This window comes from Arachis ipaensis, chromosome B03 (assembly GCF_000816755.2).
Source record: "Arachis ipaensis cultivar K30076 chromosome B03, Araip1.1, whole genome shotgun sequence".
Classification (NCBI taxonomy): domain Eukaryota; kingdom Viridiplantae; phylum Streptophyta; class Magnoliopsida; order Fabales; family Fabaceae; genus Arachis; species Arachis ipaensis.
Window position 1 is genome coordinate 22712898 of NC_029787.2, and position 12128 is coordinate 22725025.

General features: G+C 36.8%; 1 protein-coding gene across 8 annotated transcripts in view; it reads right to left on the reverse strand.

Annotated features, from left to right (window-relative positions):
• The window catches only part of LOC107629818 (homeobox-DDT domain protein RLT2), a 15912-nt gene continuing 3917 nt past the window's right edge, over positions 134–12128 (reverse strand). Inside the window, exons 4-18 of one of the 8 annotated variants that reach the window (XM_021118442.1) lie at positions 11640–12065; positions 11474–11563; positions 11228–11392; positions 10927–11149; positions 10307–10434; positions 10130–10216; positions 9903–10055; positions 9623–9697; positions 5026–5235; positions 4241–4921; positions 3599–4159; positions 2664–3254; positions 2432–2536; positions 1526–1786; positions 134–1353 (exon numbers count right to left, since the gene is read on the reverse strand). In XM_021118442.1, coding sequence (XP_020974101.1) covers positions 526–1353; positions 1526–1786; positions 2432–2536; positions 2664–3254; positions 3599–4159; positions 4241–4921; positions 5026–5235; positions 9623–9697; positions 9903–10055; positions 10130–10216; positions 10307–10434; positions 10927–11149; positions 11228–11392; positions 11474–11563; positions 11640–12065 — 4584 coding nt within the window. In that variant the 3' untranslated portion in view covers positions 134–525. Of the gene's footprint in view, positions 1370–1525; positions 1787–2431; positions 2537–2663; positions 3255–3598; positions 4160–4240; positions 4922–5025; positions 5236–9622; positions 9776–9902; positions 10056–10129; positions 10217–10306; positions 10435–10926; positions 11150–11227; positions 11393–11473; positions 11564–11639; positions 12066–12128 lie in introns of all 8 variants that reach the window. The other 7 variants (XM_021118441.1, XM_021118446.1, XM_016332714.2 and 4 more) reach the window with 7 other exon arrangements.

Genomic DNA, 12128 nt, shown 5'->3' on the forward strand with positions numbered 1-12128 from the left:
AAATCTTTAAAGATATGAAAAAAAAAGTATATATCTTCTTTTTATAAAGTTTAGGAACATTAATATAATAATTTTTTTTTAGACATGAAAACGTCTAATGCAATCTGTCAATTGTGTGAATTGAATTCGGTGGTTTGGTTGAGAAATTCAACTTTAATAGGATCAAATGGTATAAAAATTTTATGGAAAGGCGAGAAATGATTTGAGTACCCAACTCTCTGTACACTATGTTTAAGTATTAACACGTTATCATTCTCAGATTGACATGACCAAACTCACTCAAATAATACAAATCAAGTCTAGGAGATGATTTTGCTGTCCACGAATCTAATTTCTCCCAGCGATGCCATCATTTAACGAGAGGGGAGAACAAATTTCCTTGCACATTTTTGTATTCTACAAATTCTATCCCGAGTACCTAACCATTTACCTATTCCTACATTACTTGAGCGCATATATATATATATATATATTCAGAATTATCCTACAAACACTATGGTGTCACTTTATTCATGGCATGTTTCTTTAATCACTGGACTCTGATGAGGTTGAATCTGTTCCATTAGGATCCATGTTCTGGTCGGCATTTTCTCCGGCGTCAGTATCTGATTTGTGGCTTATATAATCTTCAACATCAACTTGTCCGTCTTCATCATCATTGTCATCAACGTCCTCATTTTCATCATCATCCACATTATGGTTGCTCCCCTCTACAAAGTTCTCAGATTTTCCACTAAATCCACCCTCATATCCATCATTATTATCATCAATTAGATATTCATACGCATCAACTGTTGACTGATAAATATCATTTTCATAGGCCAATTTTTCTGAGCTGCTAGCACTTCTAGCAGCAGCTTCCACTTCACTTCCATTCATCTTTTCATTGATAAAGATACCAGCTGTATACCCTGTGATATCATCTGGAGTGTCCTTCTCAACACCAGTGACACAGACCTTGACAGCCGGTTTCTGTCTACTTCGAACACTCCGACGAGCACGTACATTTTGTTCTGCATGCCTACATGATCTCCCTTTCCATCCAAGTAAATTTCCTATTCTCATGCTGCTAGAGGTCGTGCTTCTCTTTCTAGAATCATGTCTTGAACTAAGAACCCGTCCTTGTGATCTCCCACTCGCACAAGAATGGCTCCGGCCCTGTCGGGACCTTTGTCCTCTGCTGTAGCTTGCAAGGCCAGCACCAAGACCAACCATGTTTTCAACAGTATGCTTAACCTTATGCATGCTTTGTCCCTGCCGGGATCTTTGTCCCTGTTGGGACGTTTGTCCTCTTTCTTCAATTGCACTATCACGGCAAGATGATTTGGCAGAAGCATATTTTGTCGGAAGCTTCTGAAAGTGACAAGGACTGGCGTAAATTTTTCAACGAGAAAACATAATTTGATCAAAATTCTATTGATGGCATGCCAACCAACTCTAACTCAGAAACTCAAATATGGTTCCTATCGAATAAATATGTCTAAATTCATATAAAAGTTTACTATATTGAATCAGAAATACCCACCATAACAATTCCAATTCTTTTATCCTTTTCAGACTCCATCTTCTGCTGAAAGGTGTAAGAGGTGCATGCATCGAGTTCCATGAGTCTCAGAGCCACCGCAGCTGTTGTGCACGGCACCCATGGAAGTATCCTTTCAGCACCTACAAAATCATTAGTTGGAGGACATCCAGAAGAACTTCTCGAACCCAGCAGCTCAGAGGTAGTTTCATAGTTTGAATCCAAATACTCCCTCTTTATAGCGCTTTCTAATACAGTTAATATCTGAAAGTGTAACACATTATTAACTGGTAAATAACAAGCTTAGAACAAAAGAATACATCACAGATACTCAAGTAGCTTCAGGCTATTAAAAAAGGAGGACAAACTGATTTGGATTAAAAAAAAAAACCCAAATCTTAACACATTAGCAGAAATACTATACTTTGAGATGCTTAACTTACAAATAACTAGACATATACCCTTTTAGTTAGGTCAGAATAACTACACATATACAGATTACTATTTCAGAAGAAAGTGTTAACTTGTATACACCATAAAATTGCAATAGGGAAAATTTAAGAGATTATTGTCCACAATTTTACATTTAAGGCTATGTTATTTCCTCCGGGTACCAGTGTTCAAAACATGGCAAATCTATCAACCATAGTAATCACCTAGATTTCCTCCTGTAATCTTCGAAAAACATTTGGCAGCTACAAATTCAATTATTAACACTTAAACAGTCTTCAAAACCAACCATCAATTTAGCATTAGTTATACTTTTTGTAATGAGAAAGGAAGATCAAGGATTTATCATTGACAATATGATGACAACTATATGACAGGCCAGTATAAAAATGCTTAACAAGTAGCAAAACAAGTTGAAGTTCCAAAGCATGCTCTATCAAAGATATGTTGAAATATAACCTCCAGGAGGTCTTCAGTTGATGAGCAAGCATCCAGTTTTGTACACCATGATTTCCTATAACTGTTGGTCCAAATACCGTGAAAAGCTTCTTCGGGAACTGAAACCTACCACCATGGCTAAATATGATCAGTTGCAGACTTCCAGTGAACAAGAAACAGAAACAAACAATAAGGAAACACATTATCTAAATGCTAAAAATCATTGCCAAACAAAATAAAAGTAGGTCATCACCTCAACAATTGACAATAAGACCTTCAGCAATCTCATTCTCAAAGGAAGATAAGATGAAACATGAAAATAATCAGTGTCAATCTTTGCCTTGCCGTGAGCATTGAGAGTTCTATTGCAGGAAGGGCATTTGATTCTATCAAAGAAATAAACATCATGACATGAATCACACACAGTCAACAGTTTGCTACGCCTCCTCTTCCCAAACTTCAAGGCACATAATATTGACGAATTTAGGCATTCATTTAGCATCCATTTCTCAAAGTCCTGATATCTCAGAAGAGCATCCCTGTTTTCAGCTTCATTTCTTCCAAGCTGAACTGCAAAAGATGTCGAGACCTCTGAAGCATCTGAATTATCGATGCACACAGATGTAGGATGGTGAATATCACTACAATAATTGTTCGTATCCACTTCAAAAGCTTCTGTCTTGAGCCTCTTGACAGTGTCCCCATTCTCCATTCTTGCATCACCATTATGGACATTCCTTCTAATAGATTCCTTGAACGCCATCTCAATACTTTGCAACATCATATGCAAGTGTGACTCCCTGATCCCACGTACATCCAACGAACCCAATAGGGAATCAAATCCCTGTAAGTAAATGGAATACATAAAAGAACCCAACTAGTTCATGACATGGATACAAAAAAATGCACATGCAACAGAAAGAATTAGTTCATGACATCAATGAGAATTAAACTTGATATCTAAATGCTCAAGAAATGAAGACATCAAACAACTTCCAATAAACAACAAACTTCATAACACTGAGGTGATCATTTCCACAAGCAAAACATCAGTAACAGACATCTCTTGGATAAAATACATCAGGCTAGACAGGGTGTGACGACTTAAACAATGAAAAATGCCGCCATATGGCACACAATGCTCACATGGAAATCATATAATGGACATCAATCTCACAGAAGCAATACCTTTTCAGAATCAATCAATTTCCAACAACCATCATGCAACTCCACAAAAATCCTGCCACAACCAGGATCATTTGGAGAAGCAGATGCAATGAACTGCCAGTATCGGTTATGTCTGCGATCCAAGCCAAGAGGCAATGTCCTATACATGTAGGTTTGTTCTGCCAAGTAACCAATGTAAGATTTTATATTTGACCTTGATTTTTCAGGAGCAAATCCAAATTGTTGAAGAGAATAATTATCTTGGTTAGCAGAACTTTGATGGAGCTGGTGGCTAACTTCTAATGAGGAACTCTCAATATGATTTGGATTTTCCAGTAGTTCGTTGATCTGATTGCACCGGCCAAGAGGGGTTAATAAAGCCTCGTCATTCTTGTTATCAACAGAAAGGAATGGCTTCTGTTTGTCCTCAAGTGATGGAAATGCACTATTTGATTCACTCCTGTTGCTGAAATTAGATACAGGATGCATCTTAACAAAGTAGTCCTCTTTGATACGACGTTTACCCAGCTGTGCTTCTGCCCACATCTGCTTCTTTAAAGCATTTGCAGCTTCTAGACGATCCTGAAATATCTGCTCATCAGAAAACCATATATTTTTAAGGCAACCCACAACAATAGAAAATGATTTTAAAATGAGGAATACCTCAAGTGTAACACGAATTAAGTTCCCTTCAATTGCCACATTAACCAAAGCAACGAGAGCATTAAGACGCTCCTCAACACTGAGGTCAGAGTACTCTCCTTCCATCAACCCCTGTACCCACGACTCATCTGGAATGCTTTCATCAATATCCATACCTTCAAGATTAGGATTAGACACATCATTGCTGCAAACAGCAATATCACAAGAGGCACTAATCCCTTTGTGCATATCAATGCCTTCAGAAACAATTGACAGTATATCCTCATCCAGTTTCTCATGGTCATAGCAACCAAGTGTTTGAGAAACCTTACCAGTGTCCTTTCTAATTCTCATTACGGTTTCTGAATTAAATTCTACAGAACTGAAACCCCCATTTTTTATATTAGTTTCAGCTCCTAAATCATCAGTTTCAATATCTTCTGCTACATCACTTTCAGAATCATCTTCTCTTCCCCCCTCTTCTGCTTCACCAGCATCCATATATCCACTTTTGAATATCCTGATTCTTTCCCTGGCAGCTGAAAAAATTGCTTCAGCATCAGACAGATCCTTTCGATATGCAGGACGTACACAATACGTCAAAGGAGCTATCCTTTCAAATAGCTTTGTGTCTCTAGACAATGCAGCAGATATAGAAGCCTCTGGAGTTTTGCTTGTTGTAAGATCACGGAGCCCAGATTTCTAAAGAAAGAACATAGGAATGCCTGAATAATTCAGTTTCAAGAAGAAGACATCCAGGAAAACATAAAAAGAAAATAAAAAATAAAATAAATTGCACAAAACACCTGAATTTTCTCTGCAACTTCCAATATATTGAGGCCATTGCTCCCTTCAACAGAAAGGACGTGAAATGCAGCAAATTTAACAGTTCCAGGAGTCAAGCGATGTCTTGATCTACTTGGCTTAGATAATCCCTTCTCTTGCATGATAGCAACTGCATTTTTTACTGCAGCTCCACTGCGTAGATGAGAGATTATGTCTTTACAATCATGACCCTGCACTTGCAACCCGAAGAAAATAAAGAAAAATACCAGTTTTTAAGAAATGCTTAGAATGTTTTTTGTTCCTAATATGTAATTTTTGGGTTAAATTACTCTGACAGTCCTATAGTTTAACCAAATTTGAAACTAAATCCCTATAATTTAAAAGCTTTTAATTGGGTTCTTATACTGTTTTGAATTTTGTAATTAGGTCATTGCTGCGCAAAAAATGATAAGAGTTAGCAGAATATTCCTCTCCAAATTGAGGCCTTTTTCCAGTATAACACTTTTTAAAACCTTTTACCAAAACGTGACCCTTTTCAAACTAGTGCCCTCGTATTTTTTTGGCACACTGACTCAGAGACGGCCAATCCAAATCTGTATTCCATGTAGAAAGCACCAATCACGAAAGCGCCTCCTATGCAAAAACGCTAAGTGTTATGATATTTTTTAATATACTCATGATAAAAAAAATATTAGATAATTGATCAGAGTATTATTTTATAATAAAAAAAATTCTAAGATTATGTATTTCACCATTAGGTCTTTTAAAACCTTTTTGTTTTACATTTATTCATAACTTATTTATGGGAGTACTGTATTCCGTGATTAAATTTTTTTTACCCAAATATTTCGTTAAATTATATTTTAGATTAGCTGTGATTAATACTCATACCCATTGTAGCTTCATGTTGCATTTGATTCAATGACAAACAATTAGAAGCTTAGTTCACACGGTGTCAGTCAATCAATATTTTTTTAATTCCTTGTGGAACAAGTTTTAACTTTACGTATTAATGCTACAATGGGGAAGAAAAATGTGGACAATAAAAGGAAAGTTCCAATTAAAGATGAGCCGGCATGGATAAATATACATGATTAGACTTTAGTATAATAAGATTTTGACAATATGATGCTATGCACTGATGCTACACCTGCAGTACATAGCCGGTCCAAAGTTCGGATAAACGAGGAGGATTGTGTTAAGTTTTCGACAGCCAACATAAAAATTTAGTCGAATCTTCATGACATGGATTAAAGACATTATTGCGCTAAACCTAGGTCGTTGCCCGAAAGCAACGCGCTGTATGACCCACGTACAATGTCAAATGAGCAAGAGCTACTGCATCGGTGCTCGGATGTAATGTTAAATGAGCAAGAGTTCCCACGTTTTTGTGAACGGGCGAGGGTAAATAAGCTAGTTCACAAAGGAAAAAGTAAAGGTCAGAGCGACAGAAGGTTGAGATTTTGGACATGGAACATAGGCACTCTAACAGGAAAATTCATGAAGGTGATGGATACCATGACAAAGAGGAAGATTAACATCATGTGCCTATAAGAAACAAAATGGATCAGTGCAAAGACTAGGGACTTGGATACCTCCGGATTCAAACTTTGGTATACAGGAAAAATGAATAATAGGAATGAGGTAGATATTATCGTGGATAAGCAATGAAAGAAGGACATAGTGAATGTCAAGAGGGTGGGTGATCAGATCATCTCTATCAAACTTGTGGTGAATGGGAGTACTTTTTATATGATTAGCGCCTATGCACCGCAAGTGCGTTTGGACGAGCAACACAAGATAAGGTTTTGGGAGGATCTAGAAAGTTTGATCCAAGAAATACCTTCGAGAGATAAAATTTTTTTAGGAGATTTAAATGGTCATGTTGGAAGAGAAGTGACTGTGACTGGATATGGAAATATTCACGGAAGCCATGGTTTTGAGGTGGTCAATACGGAGAATAAAACTATTTTAGACTTTTCCTCAACCTTTGACCTTCTCATCACAAATACATGTTTTAAAAAGAGAGACGGACATCTTATAACTTATAGGAGGAGCATGACAAGCTCTCAATTCGACTTCTTTTTGTGGAGGAGAATTGACCGGAATTTTGCATTAATTGTAAAATTATTCTTGGAGAGAGTTTAACAACACAACATAGGATGCTCGTCATGAATTTTCGCGTTGAGCAAAAGTTGAAGAAAAGACGACCTACGAAGAATCCAAAGACGAGGTGGTGGCGGATGAAAGATGAGGAATAAAGAAGCTTCCTAAGACGGATAGGAAAAGAGGCAAAATGAGAAAAGGATAGAAGCGCAGAGATGTGGAGGGAGATGACAGAAGTTATTAGAAGAACAGTAAAAACAAGTTTTGGTGAATTTAGAGAGATAGGACCAAGAGACAAGGAATCCTGGTGGTGGAATACGAGTGTATAAGAAAAGATCAGGCAAAAAAGGTGTGCTTTAAATAGTTGACTTTGTGCCGTAATATAGATAATTGGAAAAAATATAAGGAGGCTAAGAAAAAGACAAAAGTGGTTGTAAGTGAAGTAAGAACAAGAGCGTATAAGGATCTCTACCAGTCTTTAGGCACGAAGGAACGGGAAAAATTTATAAATAGAAACGAGAGACTTGGTTCAGCTTAAATGCATAAAGAATAAAGATGGAGAGGTTTTGGCTCAAGATGAGAAGATCAATGAAAAGTGGAAGAGCTACTTTTATGAATTAGTTATTGAAGGACAGAAGACTCTTCCGAACCTTGGTCGGTTATGCATGAGGGAAGAAGATCAAAACTTCGACTGCTATCAAAGGATTCGAGACTTCGAGATAAAAGAGACTCTAAAGCGGATAAAAAATGACAGGGCAGTAGGACCGATAATATTTCGATTGAAATTTGGAAGAACCTTGTAGAGAAAGGCATTAGTTCGTTAACCACGCTTTTTAATGAGGTTTTAAGGTCAAAGAAGATATCAGATGACTAGAAAAAGAGCACATTGATACCTATCTACAAGAATAAGGAGGATATACAAAATTGCGCAAATTATAGAAGGAACAAACTCATGAGTTATACCATGAAATTATGAGAAAGGATGACAGAACGAAGGCTGAGACAAGAGACACAGGTAAAAGAGAACCAATTTGGGTTTTGTGCTAGGCAGATCCACCATCGAAGCTACATATCTATTAAGAATGATGATGAAAAAGTATCGTAATAATAAAAGAGATCTACATATGATGTTTATTGAATTAGAAAAAGCATACGATGGGGTATCAATAGAGGTCTTATAGAAGATTTTGGAAAGGAGGAGAATAAGAATCGCATATATTTGTGCAATTAAAGACATGTATAATGGGACTACAACCAGTGTGAAGAGTTAAGATAGTGTGACACACGCATTTCCTATTGGTATAGGATTACACAAGGAATAATTCTTAAGTTCATATCTTTTCACATTAATCCTGAAAGTACGCAGAGAGCATATCCAAAAACGTGTGCTATGGTGTATGCTTTTTGCCAATGATATCGTCCTTATGGGAGAGTGAAGAAAAAACCTAAATAAAAAATTAGATTTACGGAGAGAAGTTCTAGAAATATATGGTCTGCGCATAAGCCATACCAAGACGGAATATATGGAATGTAAGTTCAGCTACCGAAAGAAAAACTCTAATACAGAGGTAAAGATTGGAAAAAAACATCCTACAAAAAGTTAAAAATTTTAAGTATCTTAAGTACATCATACAGGATAATGAAAAGATTGAACATGATGTAGATTATAGAATCGAAGCAGGTTGGTCAAAATGACAGAGTGCGTCTGATTTTATATGTGACAAAAAAATGCATTTAAAACTTAAAGATAAATTCTATCACACTGCTATCAGACCGATTATGTTTTATGGTACAGAATGTTGGACGACCAAAAGGGAACAACAACATAAGTTAAGTGTAGCAGTGATGAAGATGTTAAAATGGATAGAATAAGGAACGAAGATATAAAATAGAGTTGGAGTAGCACCTATTATGGAAAAGATAATAGAATCGTGTCTCACGTGGTTTGAACATGTGACAAGAAGACTGACAGAACACCCAATCAGGATGGTGGATGAAATGAAAGATGGACAAAGAGTGAAAGGCAGAGGAAAACCTAGGAAGATCATCCATGAAGTGGTCAAACGAGATCTACATGTAAACGGTTTCTTTGTAGACATGATATATGATAGAACTCAATGACGTCGTTGTCGTTGTCGATGCTATGCACTGATGCAAGTACAGATCCATTTAGGTACAGATACTAAAGTTTGACATTTTTCGTAGTATATAGTATACATATATGTATGATTTAGTAGTTTGACAACATCTCTATCTCATCCAACTTTGTACTATCCTTCTCTTCTCTCAAGACATTTTTTTTTTTTTACTTTAATTTCTATTTAACCTTAGTTTTAAGGGGGATGAGTGGTCAATGTACTATTCTTGTGCGCATGCCTATCATCCCTCTTTGCATAATTGTGTGCAGAGGAATAATGGCAAAGAAGAAGGCAACTACTCAAGCTAGAAACTATGATTGTTGAACACAGCCAGCCAGTCAAAATAATTAATTAACAGAAAAATATAAATCACCTCATTGTTATCACAAGGATGCACCGATTCACTATGTCTCTGCAATTTTGGGCCAAATCCAGCTGACAAAGCAAACTGCCGCAAAATTTCAGGCCATGTTAATGGATTTAAATGCCGTTGCCAATTTCTTATATCAAAACCCCACACATATGCCTGAGAACAGTAAGTAAAATAAACCTTTTCCACGTTATTAAAACAAACCTTTTCATGTTAAGCAAGGAACAGAGAATGTAAACCTAAATTCTAAAGCTGTTGGAGGAAAAAAAAAATAAAAACTTACCCCTTCAGCTACTTGAGGATGCCCCCCACCATAATTGGCAACATTGTTTTGGTTACCTCCTAATCCAGTGGAGGGAGTTCTTGCAACATCTTCAATATCTTTCATAATAGATCTCAAAAGAGCAATATGAATCTCACCTAACAACCTTGGATCCTGCAATATTAAGAAGAGATAAACCAAATCCATTGCAAGAAATCACAAGCTTAACCAGGTAAGAAATAACTTACATAGTCATGGAAAGCTTGAATAAGTTCATCCAAGGTAAACGACCATATTCCAAGAACATCAGCAAAAGTATTCAAGAACCTCCAAACCTAAAAATGAAGTGATCAGAAAGTTTTAGCATATTTCTTATAAAGAATGCCAAACATACATACATACATATATGAAAAAGAAAATCTAACCATGAGAAGATTTCCTGTTTTCTCCTCAGAGTCTGACCAAGGTTGGATTGAAAATGGTTTTTTCAACTGCACAGACTCGGGTGGGAATGGTGTTTGCCCATCTGAAAACAAATTCCAACAATGGCTCCCTTGAAGATGAGCATTGAATTTTTCAACCATAAGACTCACAGGCTAAACCAAAATGAGAGTCATATTTTAAGCCAAAACAATCAATTAAAATTATGATTTCAAAGTGACGCTCATTTTTTATGTTTAAACACCTAATTGACCATAAAAATATTTAAATTCCTATCCCTCGTACAGTTATAAAGACAAGAAGAATTCGTACAAAAGTTAACCTTGAGGTTTTTGTCATCATCATTATTTCATAACCCCCCTTCTCCCAAAAAAAAGCAAAAATGCCACACACACACACAAAGTAGATACCAATTCATTTCAAAAACACAACACACACACACACACACACAAAGTAGACACCACTTCATTTCAGTCAAAATGAAATAGATGTTAACAGATGAGAAAAATTAAAAATACCACAAATCAACTTCAATTTCCAAACAGTGTAATCTTTAGGAAGCAGATAAACACAAGATGCATAATCCCATTGAATATGTCTTCACCTCTATATAACTCGAGATTTTGCATAGTTTCATAATCAAGAGCCAGTATCGAAGGAAGTCTCTTCTTCAATGTAGCTAGTTCCATGAGTTCCAGACGTTCATCTTCAATAAGTCCCATTGATTCTCTGGTCATTCTGCGGGCAAGAGCTCTCTCATAAGCAGCTTTGATCCTTGCTGCCTCTTTCTCCCTGCGTAGTTCTTCCTTCTGTTTCAGTTTCTCAGCCTATAAGAATAACTAAGATTAGCATCACTTATTTTCATTTAACAGATCAGAGTGAATTAGTAGAAAAATCTTACATACTCTTATTGATTCTTTCTGTAAAAGCTTCTCCCTACGCTCCAGATCACGCCTCTGTTCTCTTTGGTACCTCTCCTCCTCTCGCTGTCTTTCACGTAACAACCTTTCTTCTTCTTTCCGCCTTTCACGGTTATTCCTCTCCATCTCTTTCTTTATTTGCTCTTCCCTCTTAATGTATGGCATGACAGTATTAGCTATATCATAAAATAAATTTATATCAAAGGGAGAAAAGTTGAGAGTGACTCAAACCTTTCGCCTTAGAATATCCTGTTTTTCAATCTCTTTTCTAACTCTTTTCTCATGAGCTTCAAGTTCACGTCGTATTCTAGCTTCTTCATTCTGCAAGCAAAGATGAGTCAGCAAGCACTAAGCAACCATTCTATGGAAATAAACATGGTGTTGCAGGTCTATATACCATTCGCTTCCTCTGAAGCCTTGAAGGTTCCTCCTCATGGATAACCGTGTTGTCAGATGGCACTAGTGCAGTGTCGGTCAGAGTTATTGGGTGAACCCCACTATGAGTAACAACTGTTACATCAACAAATGTGTTCTTTCGTGGAATACCCTCAATCTGTCCAGAAGCAGAAGGCAAAACATGATTCTGCCTGACATGCTGAGACAAATGATTCAAAGCAGGCATCTGATCTTGAACTCCATATCCATATGGTGTAGATTCATTCCCACCAAGCAAAGATTTCTGGCTAGGTAGTAAAGTCCTGGAATGTGAAATGCCATCAGGAGAACTGTAATGGATAGTGGGGGCAACTCTGTCAAATGTCTCATTTCTAACAGTTAGCTGCTCTGGAATAAATTGATACTCGTGGAGAGTCCTTGGAATGCCCTGAAATCGAACATTTCATCCAAGAGATAAAACATAAAAGTGCATATAAGCAGCTTATTACCC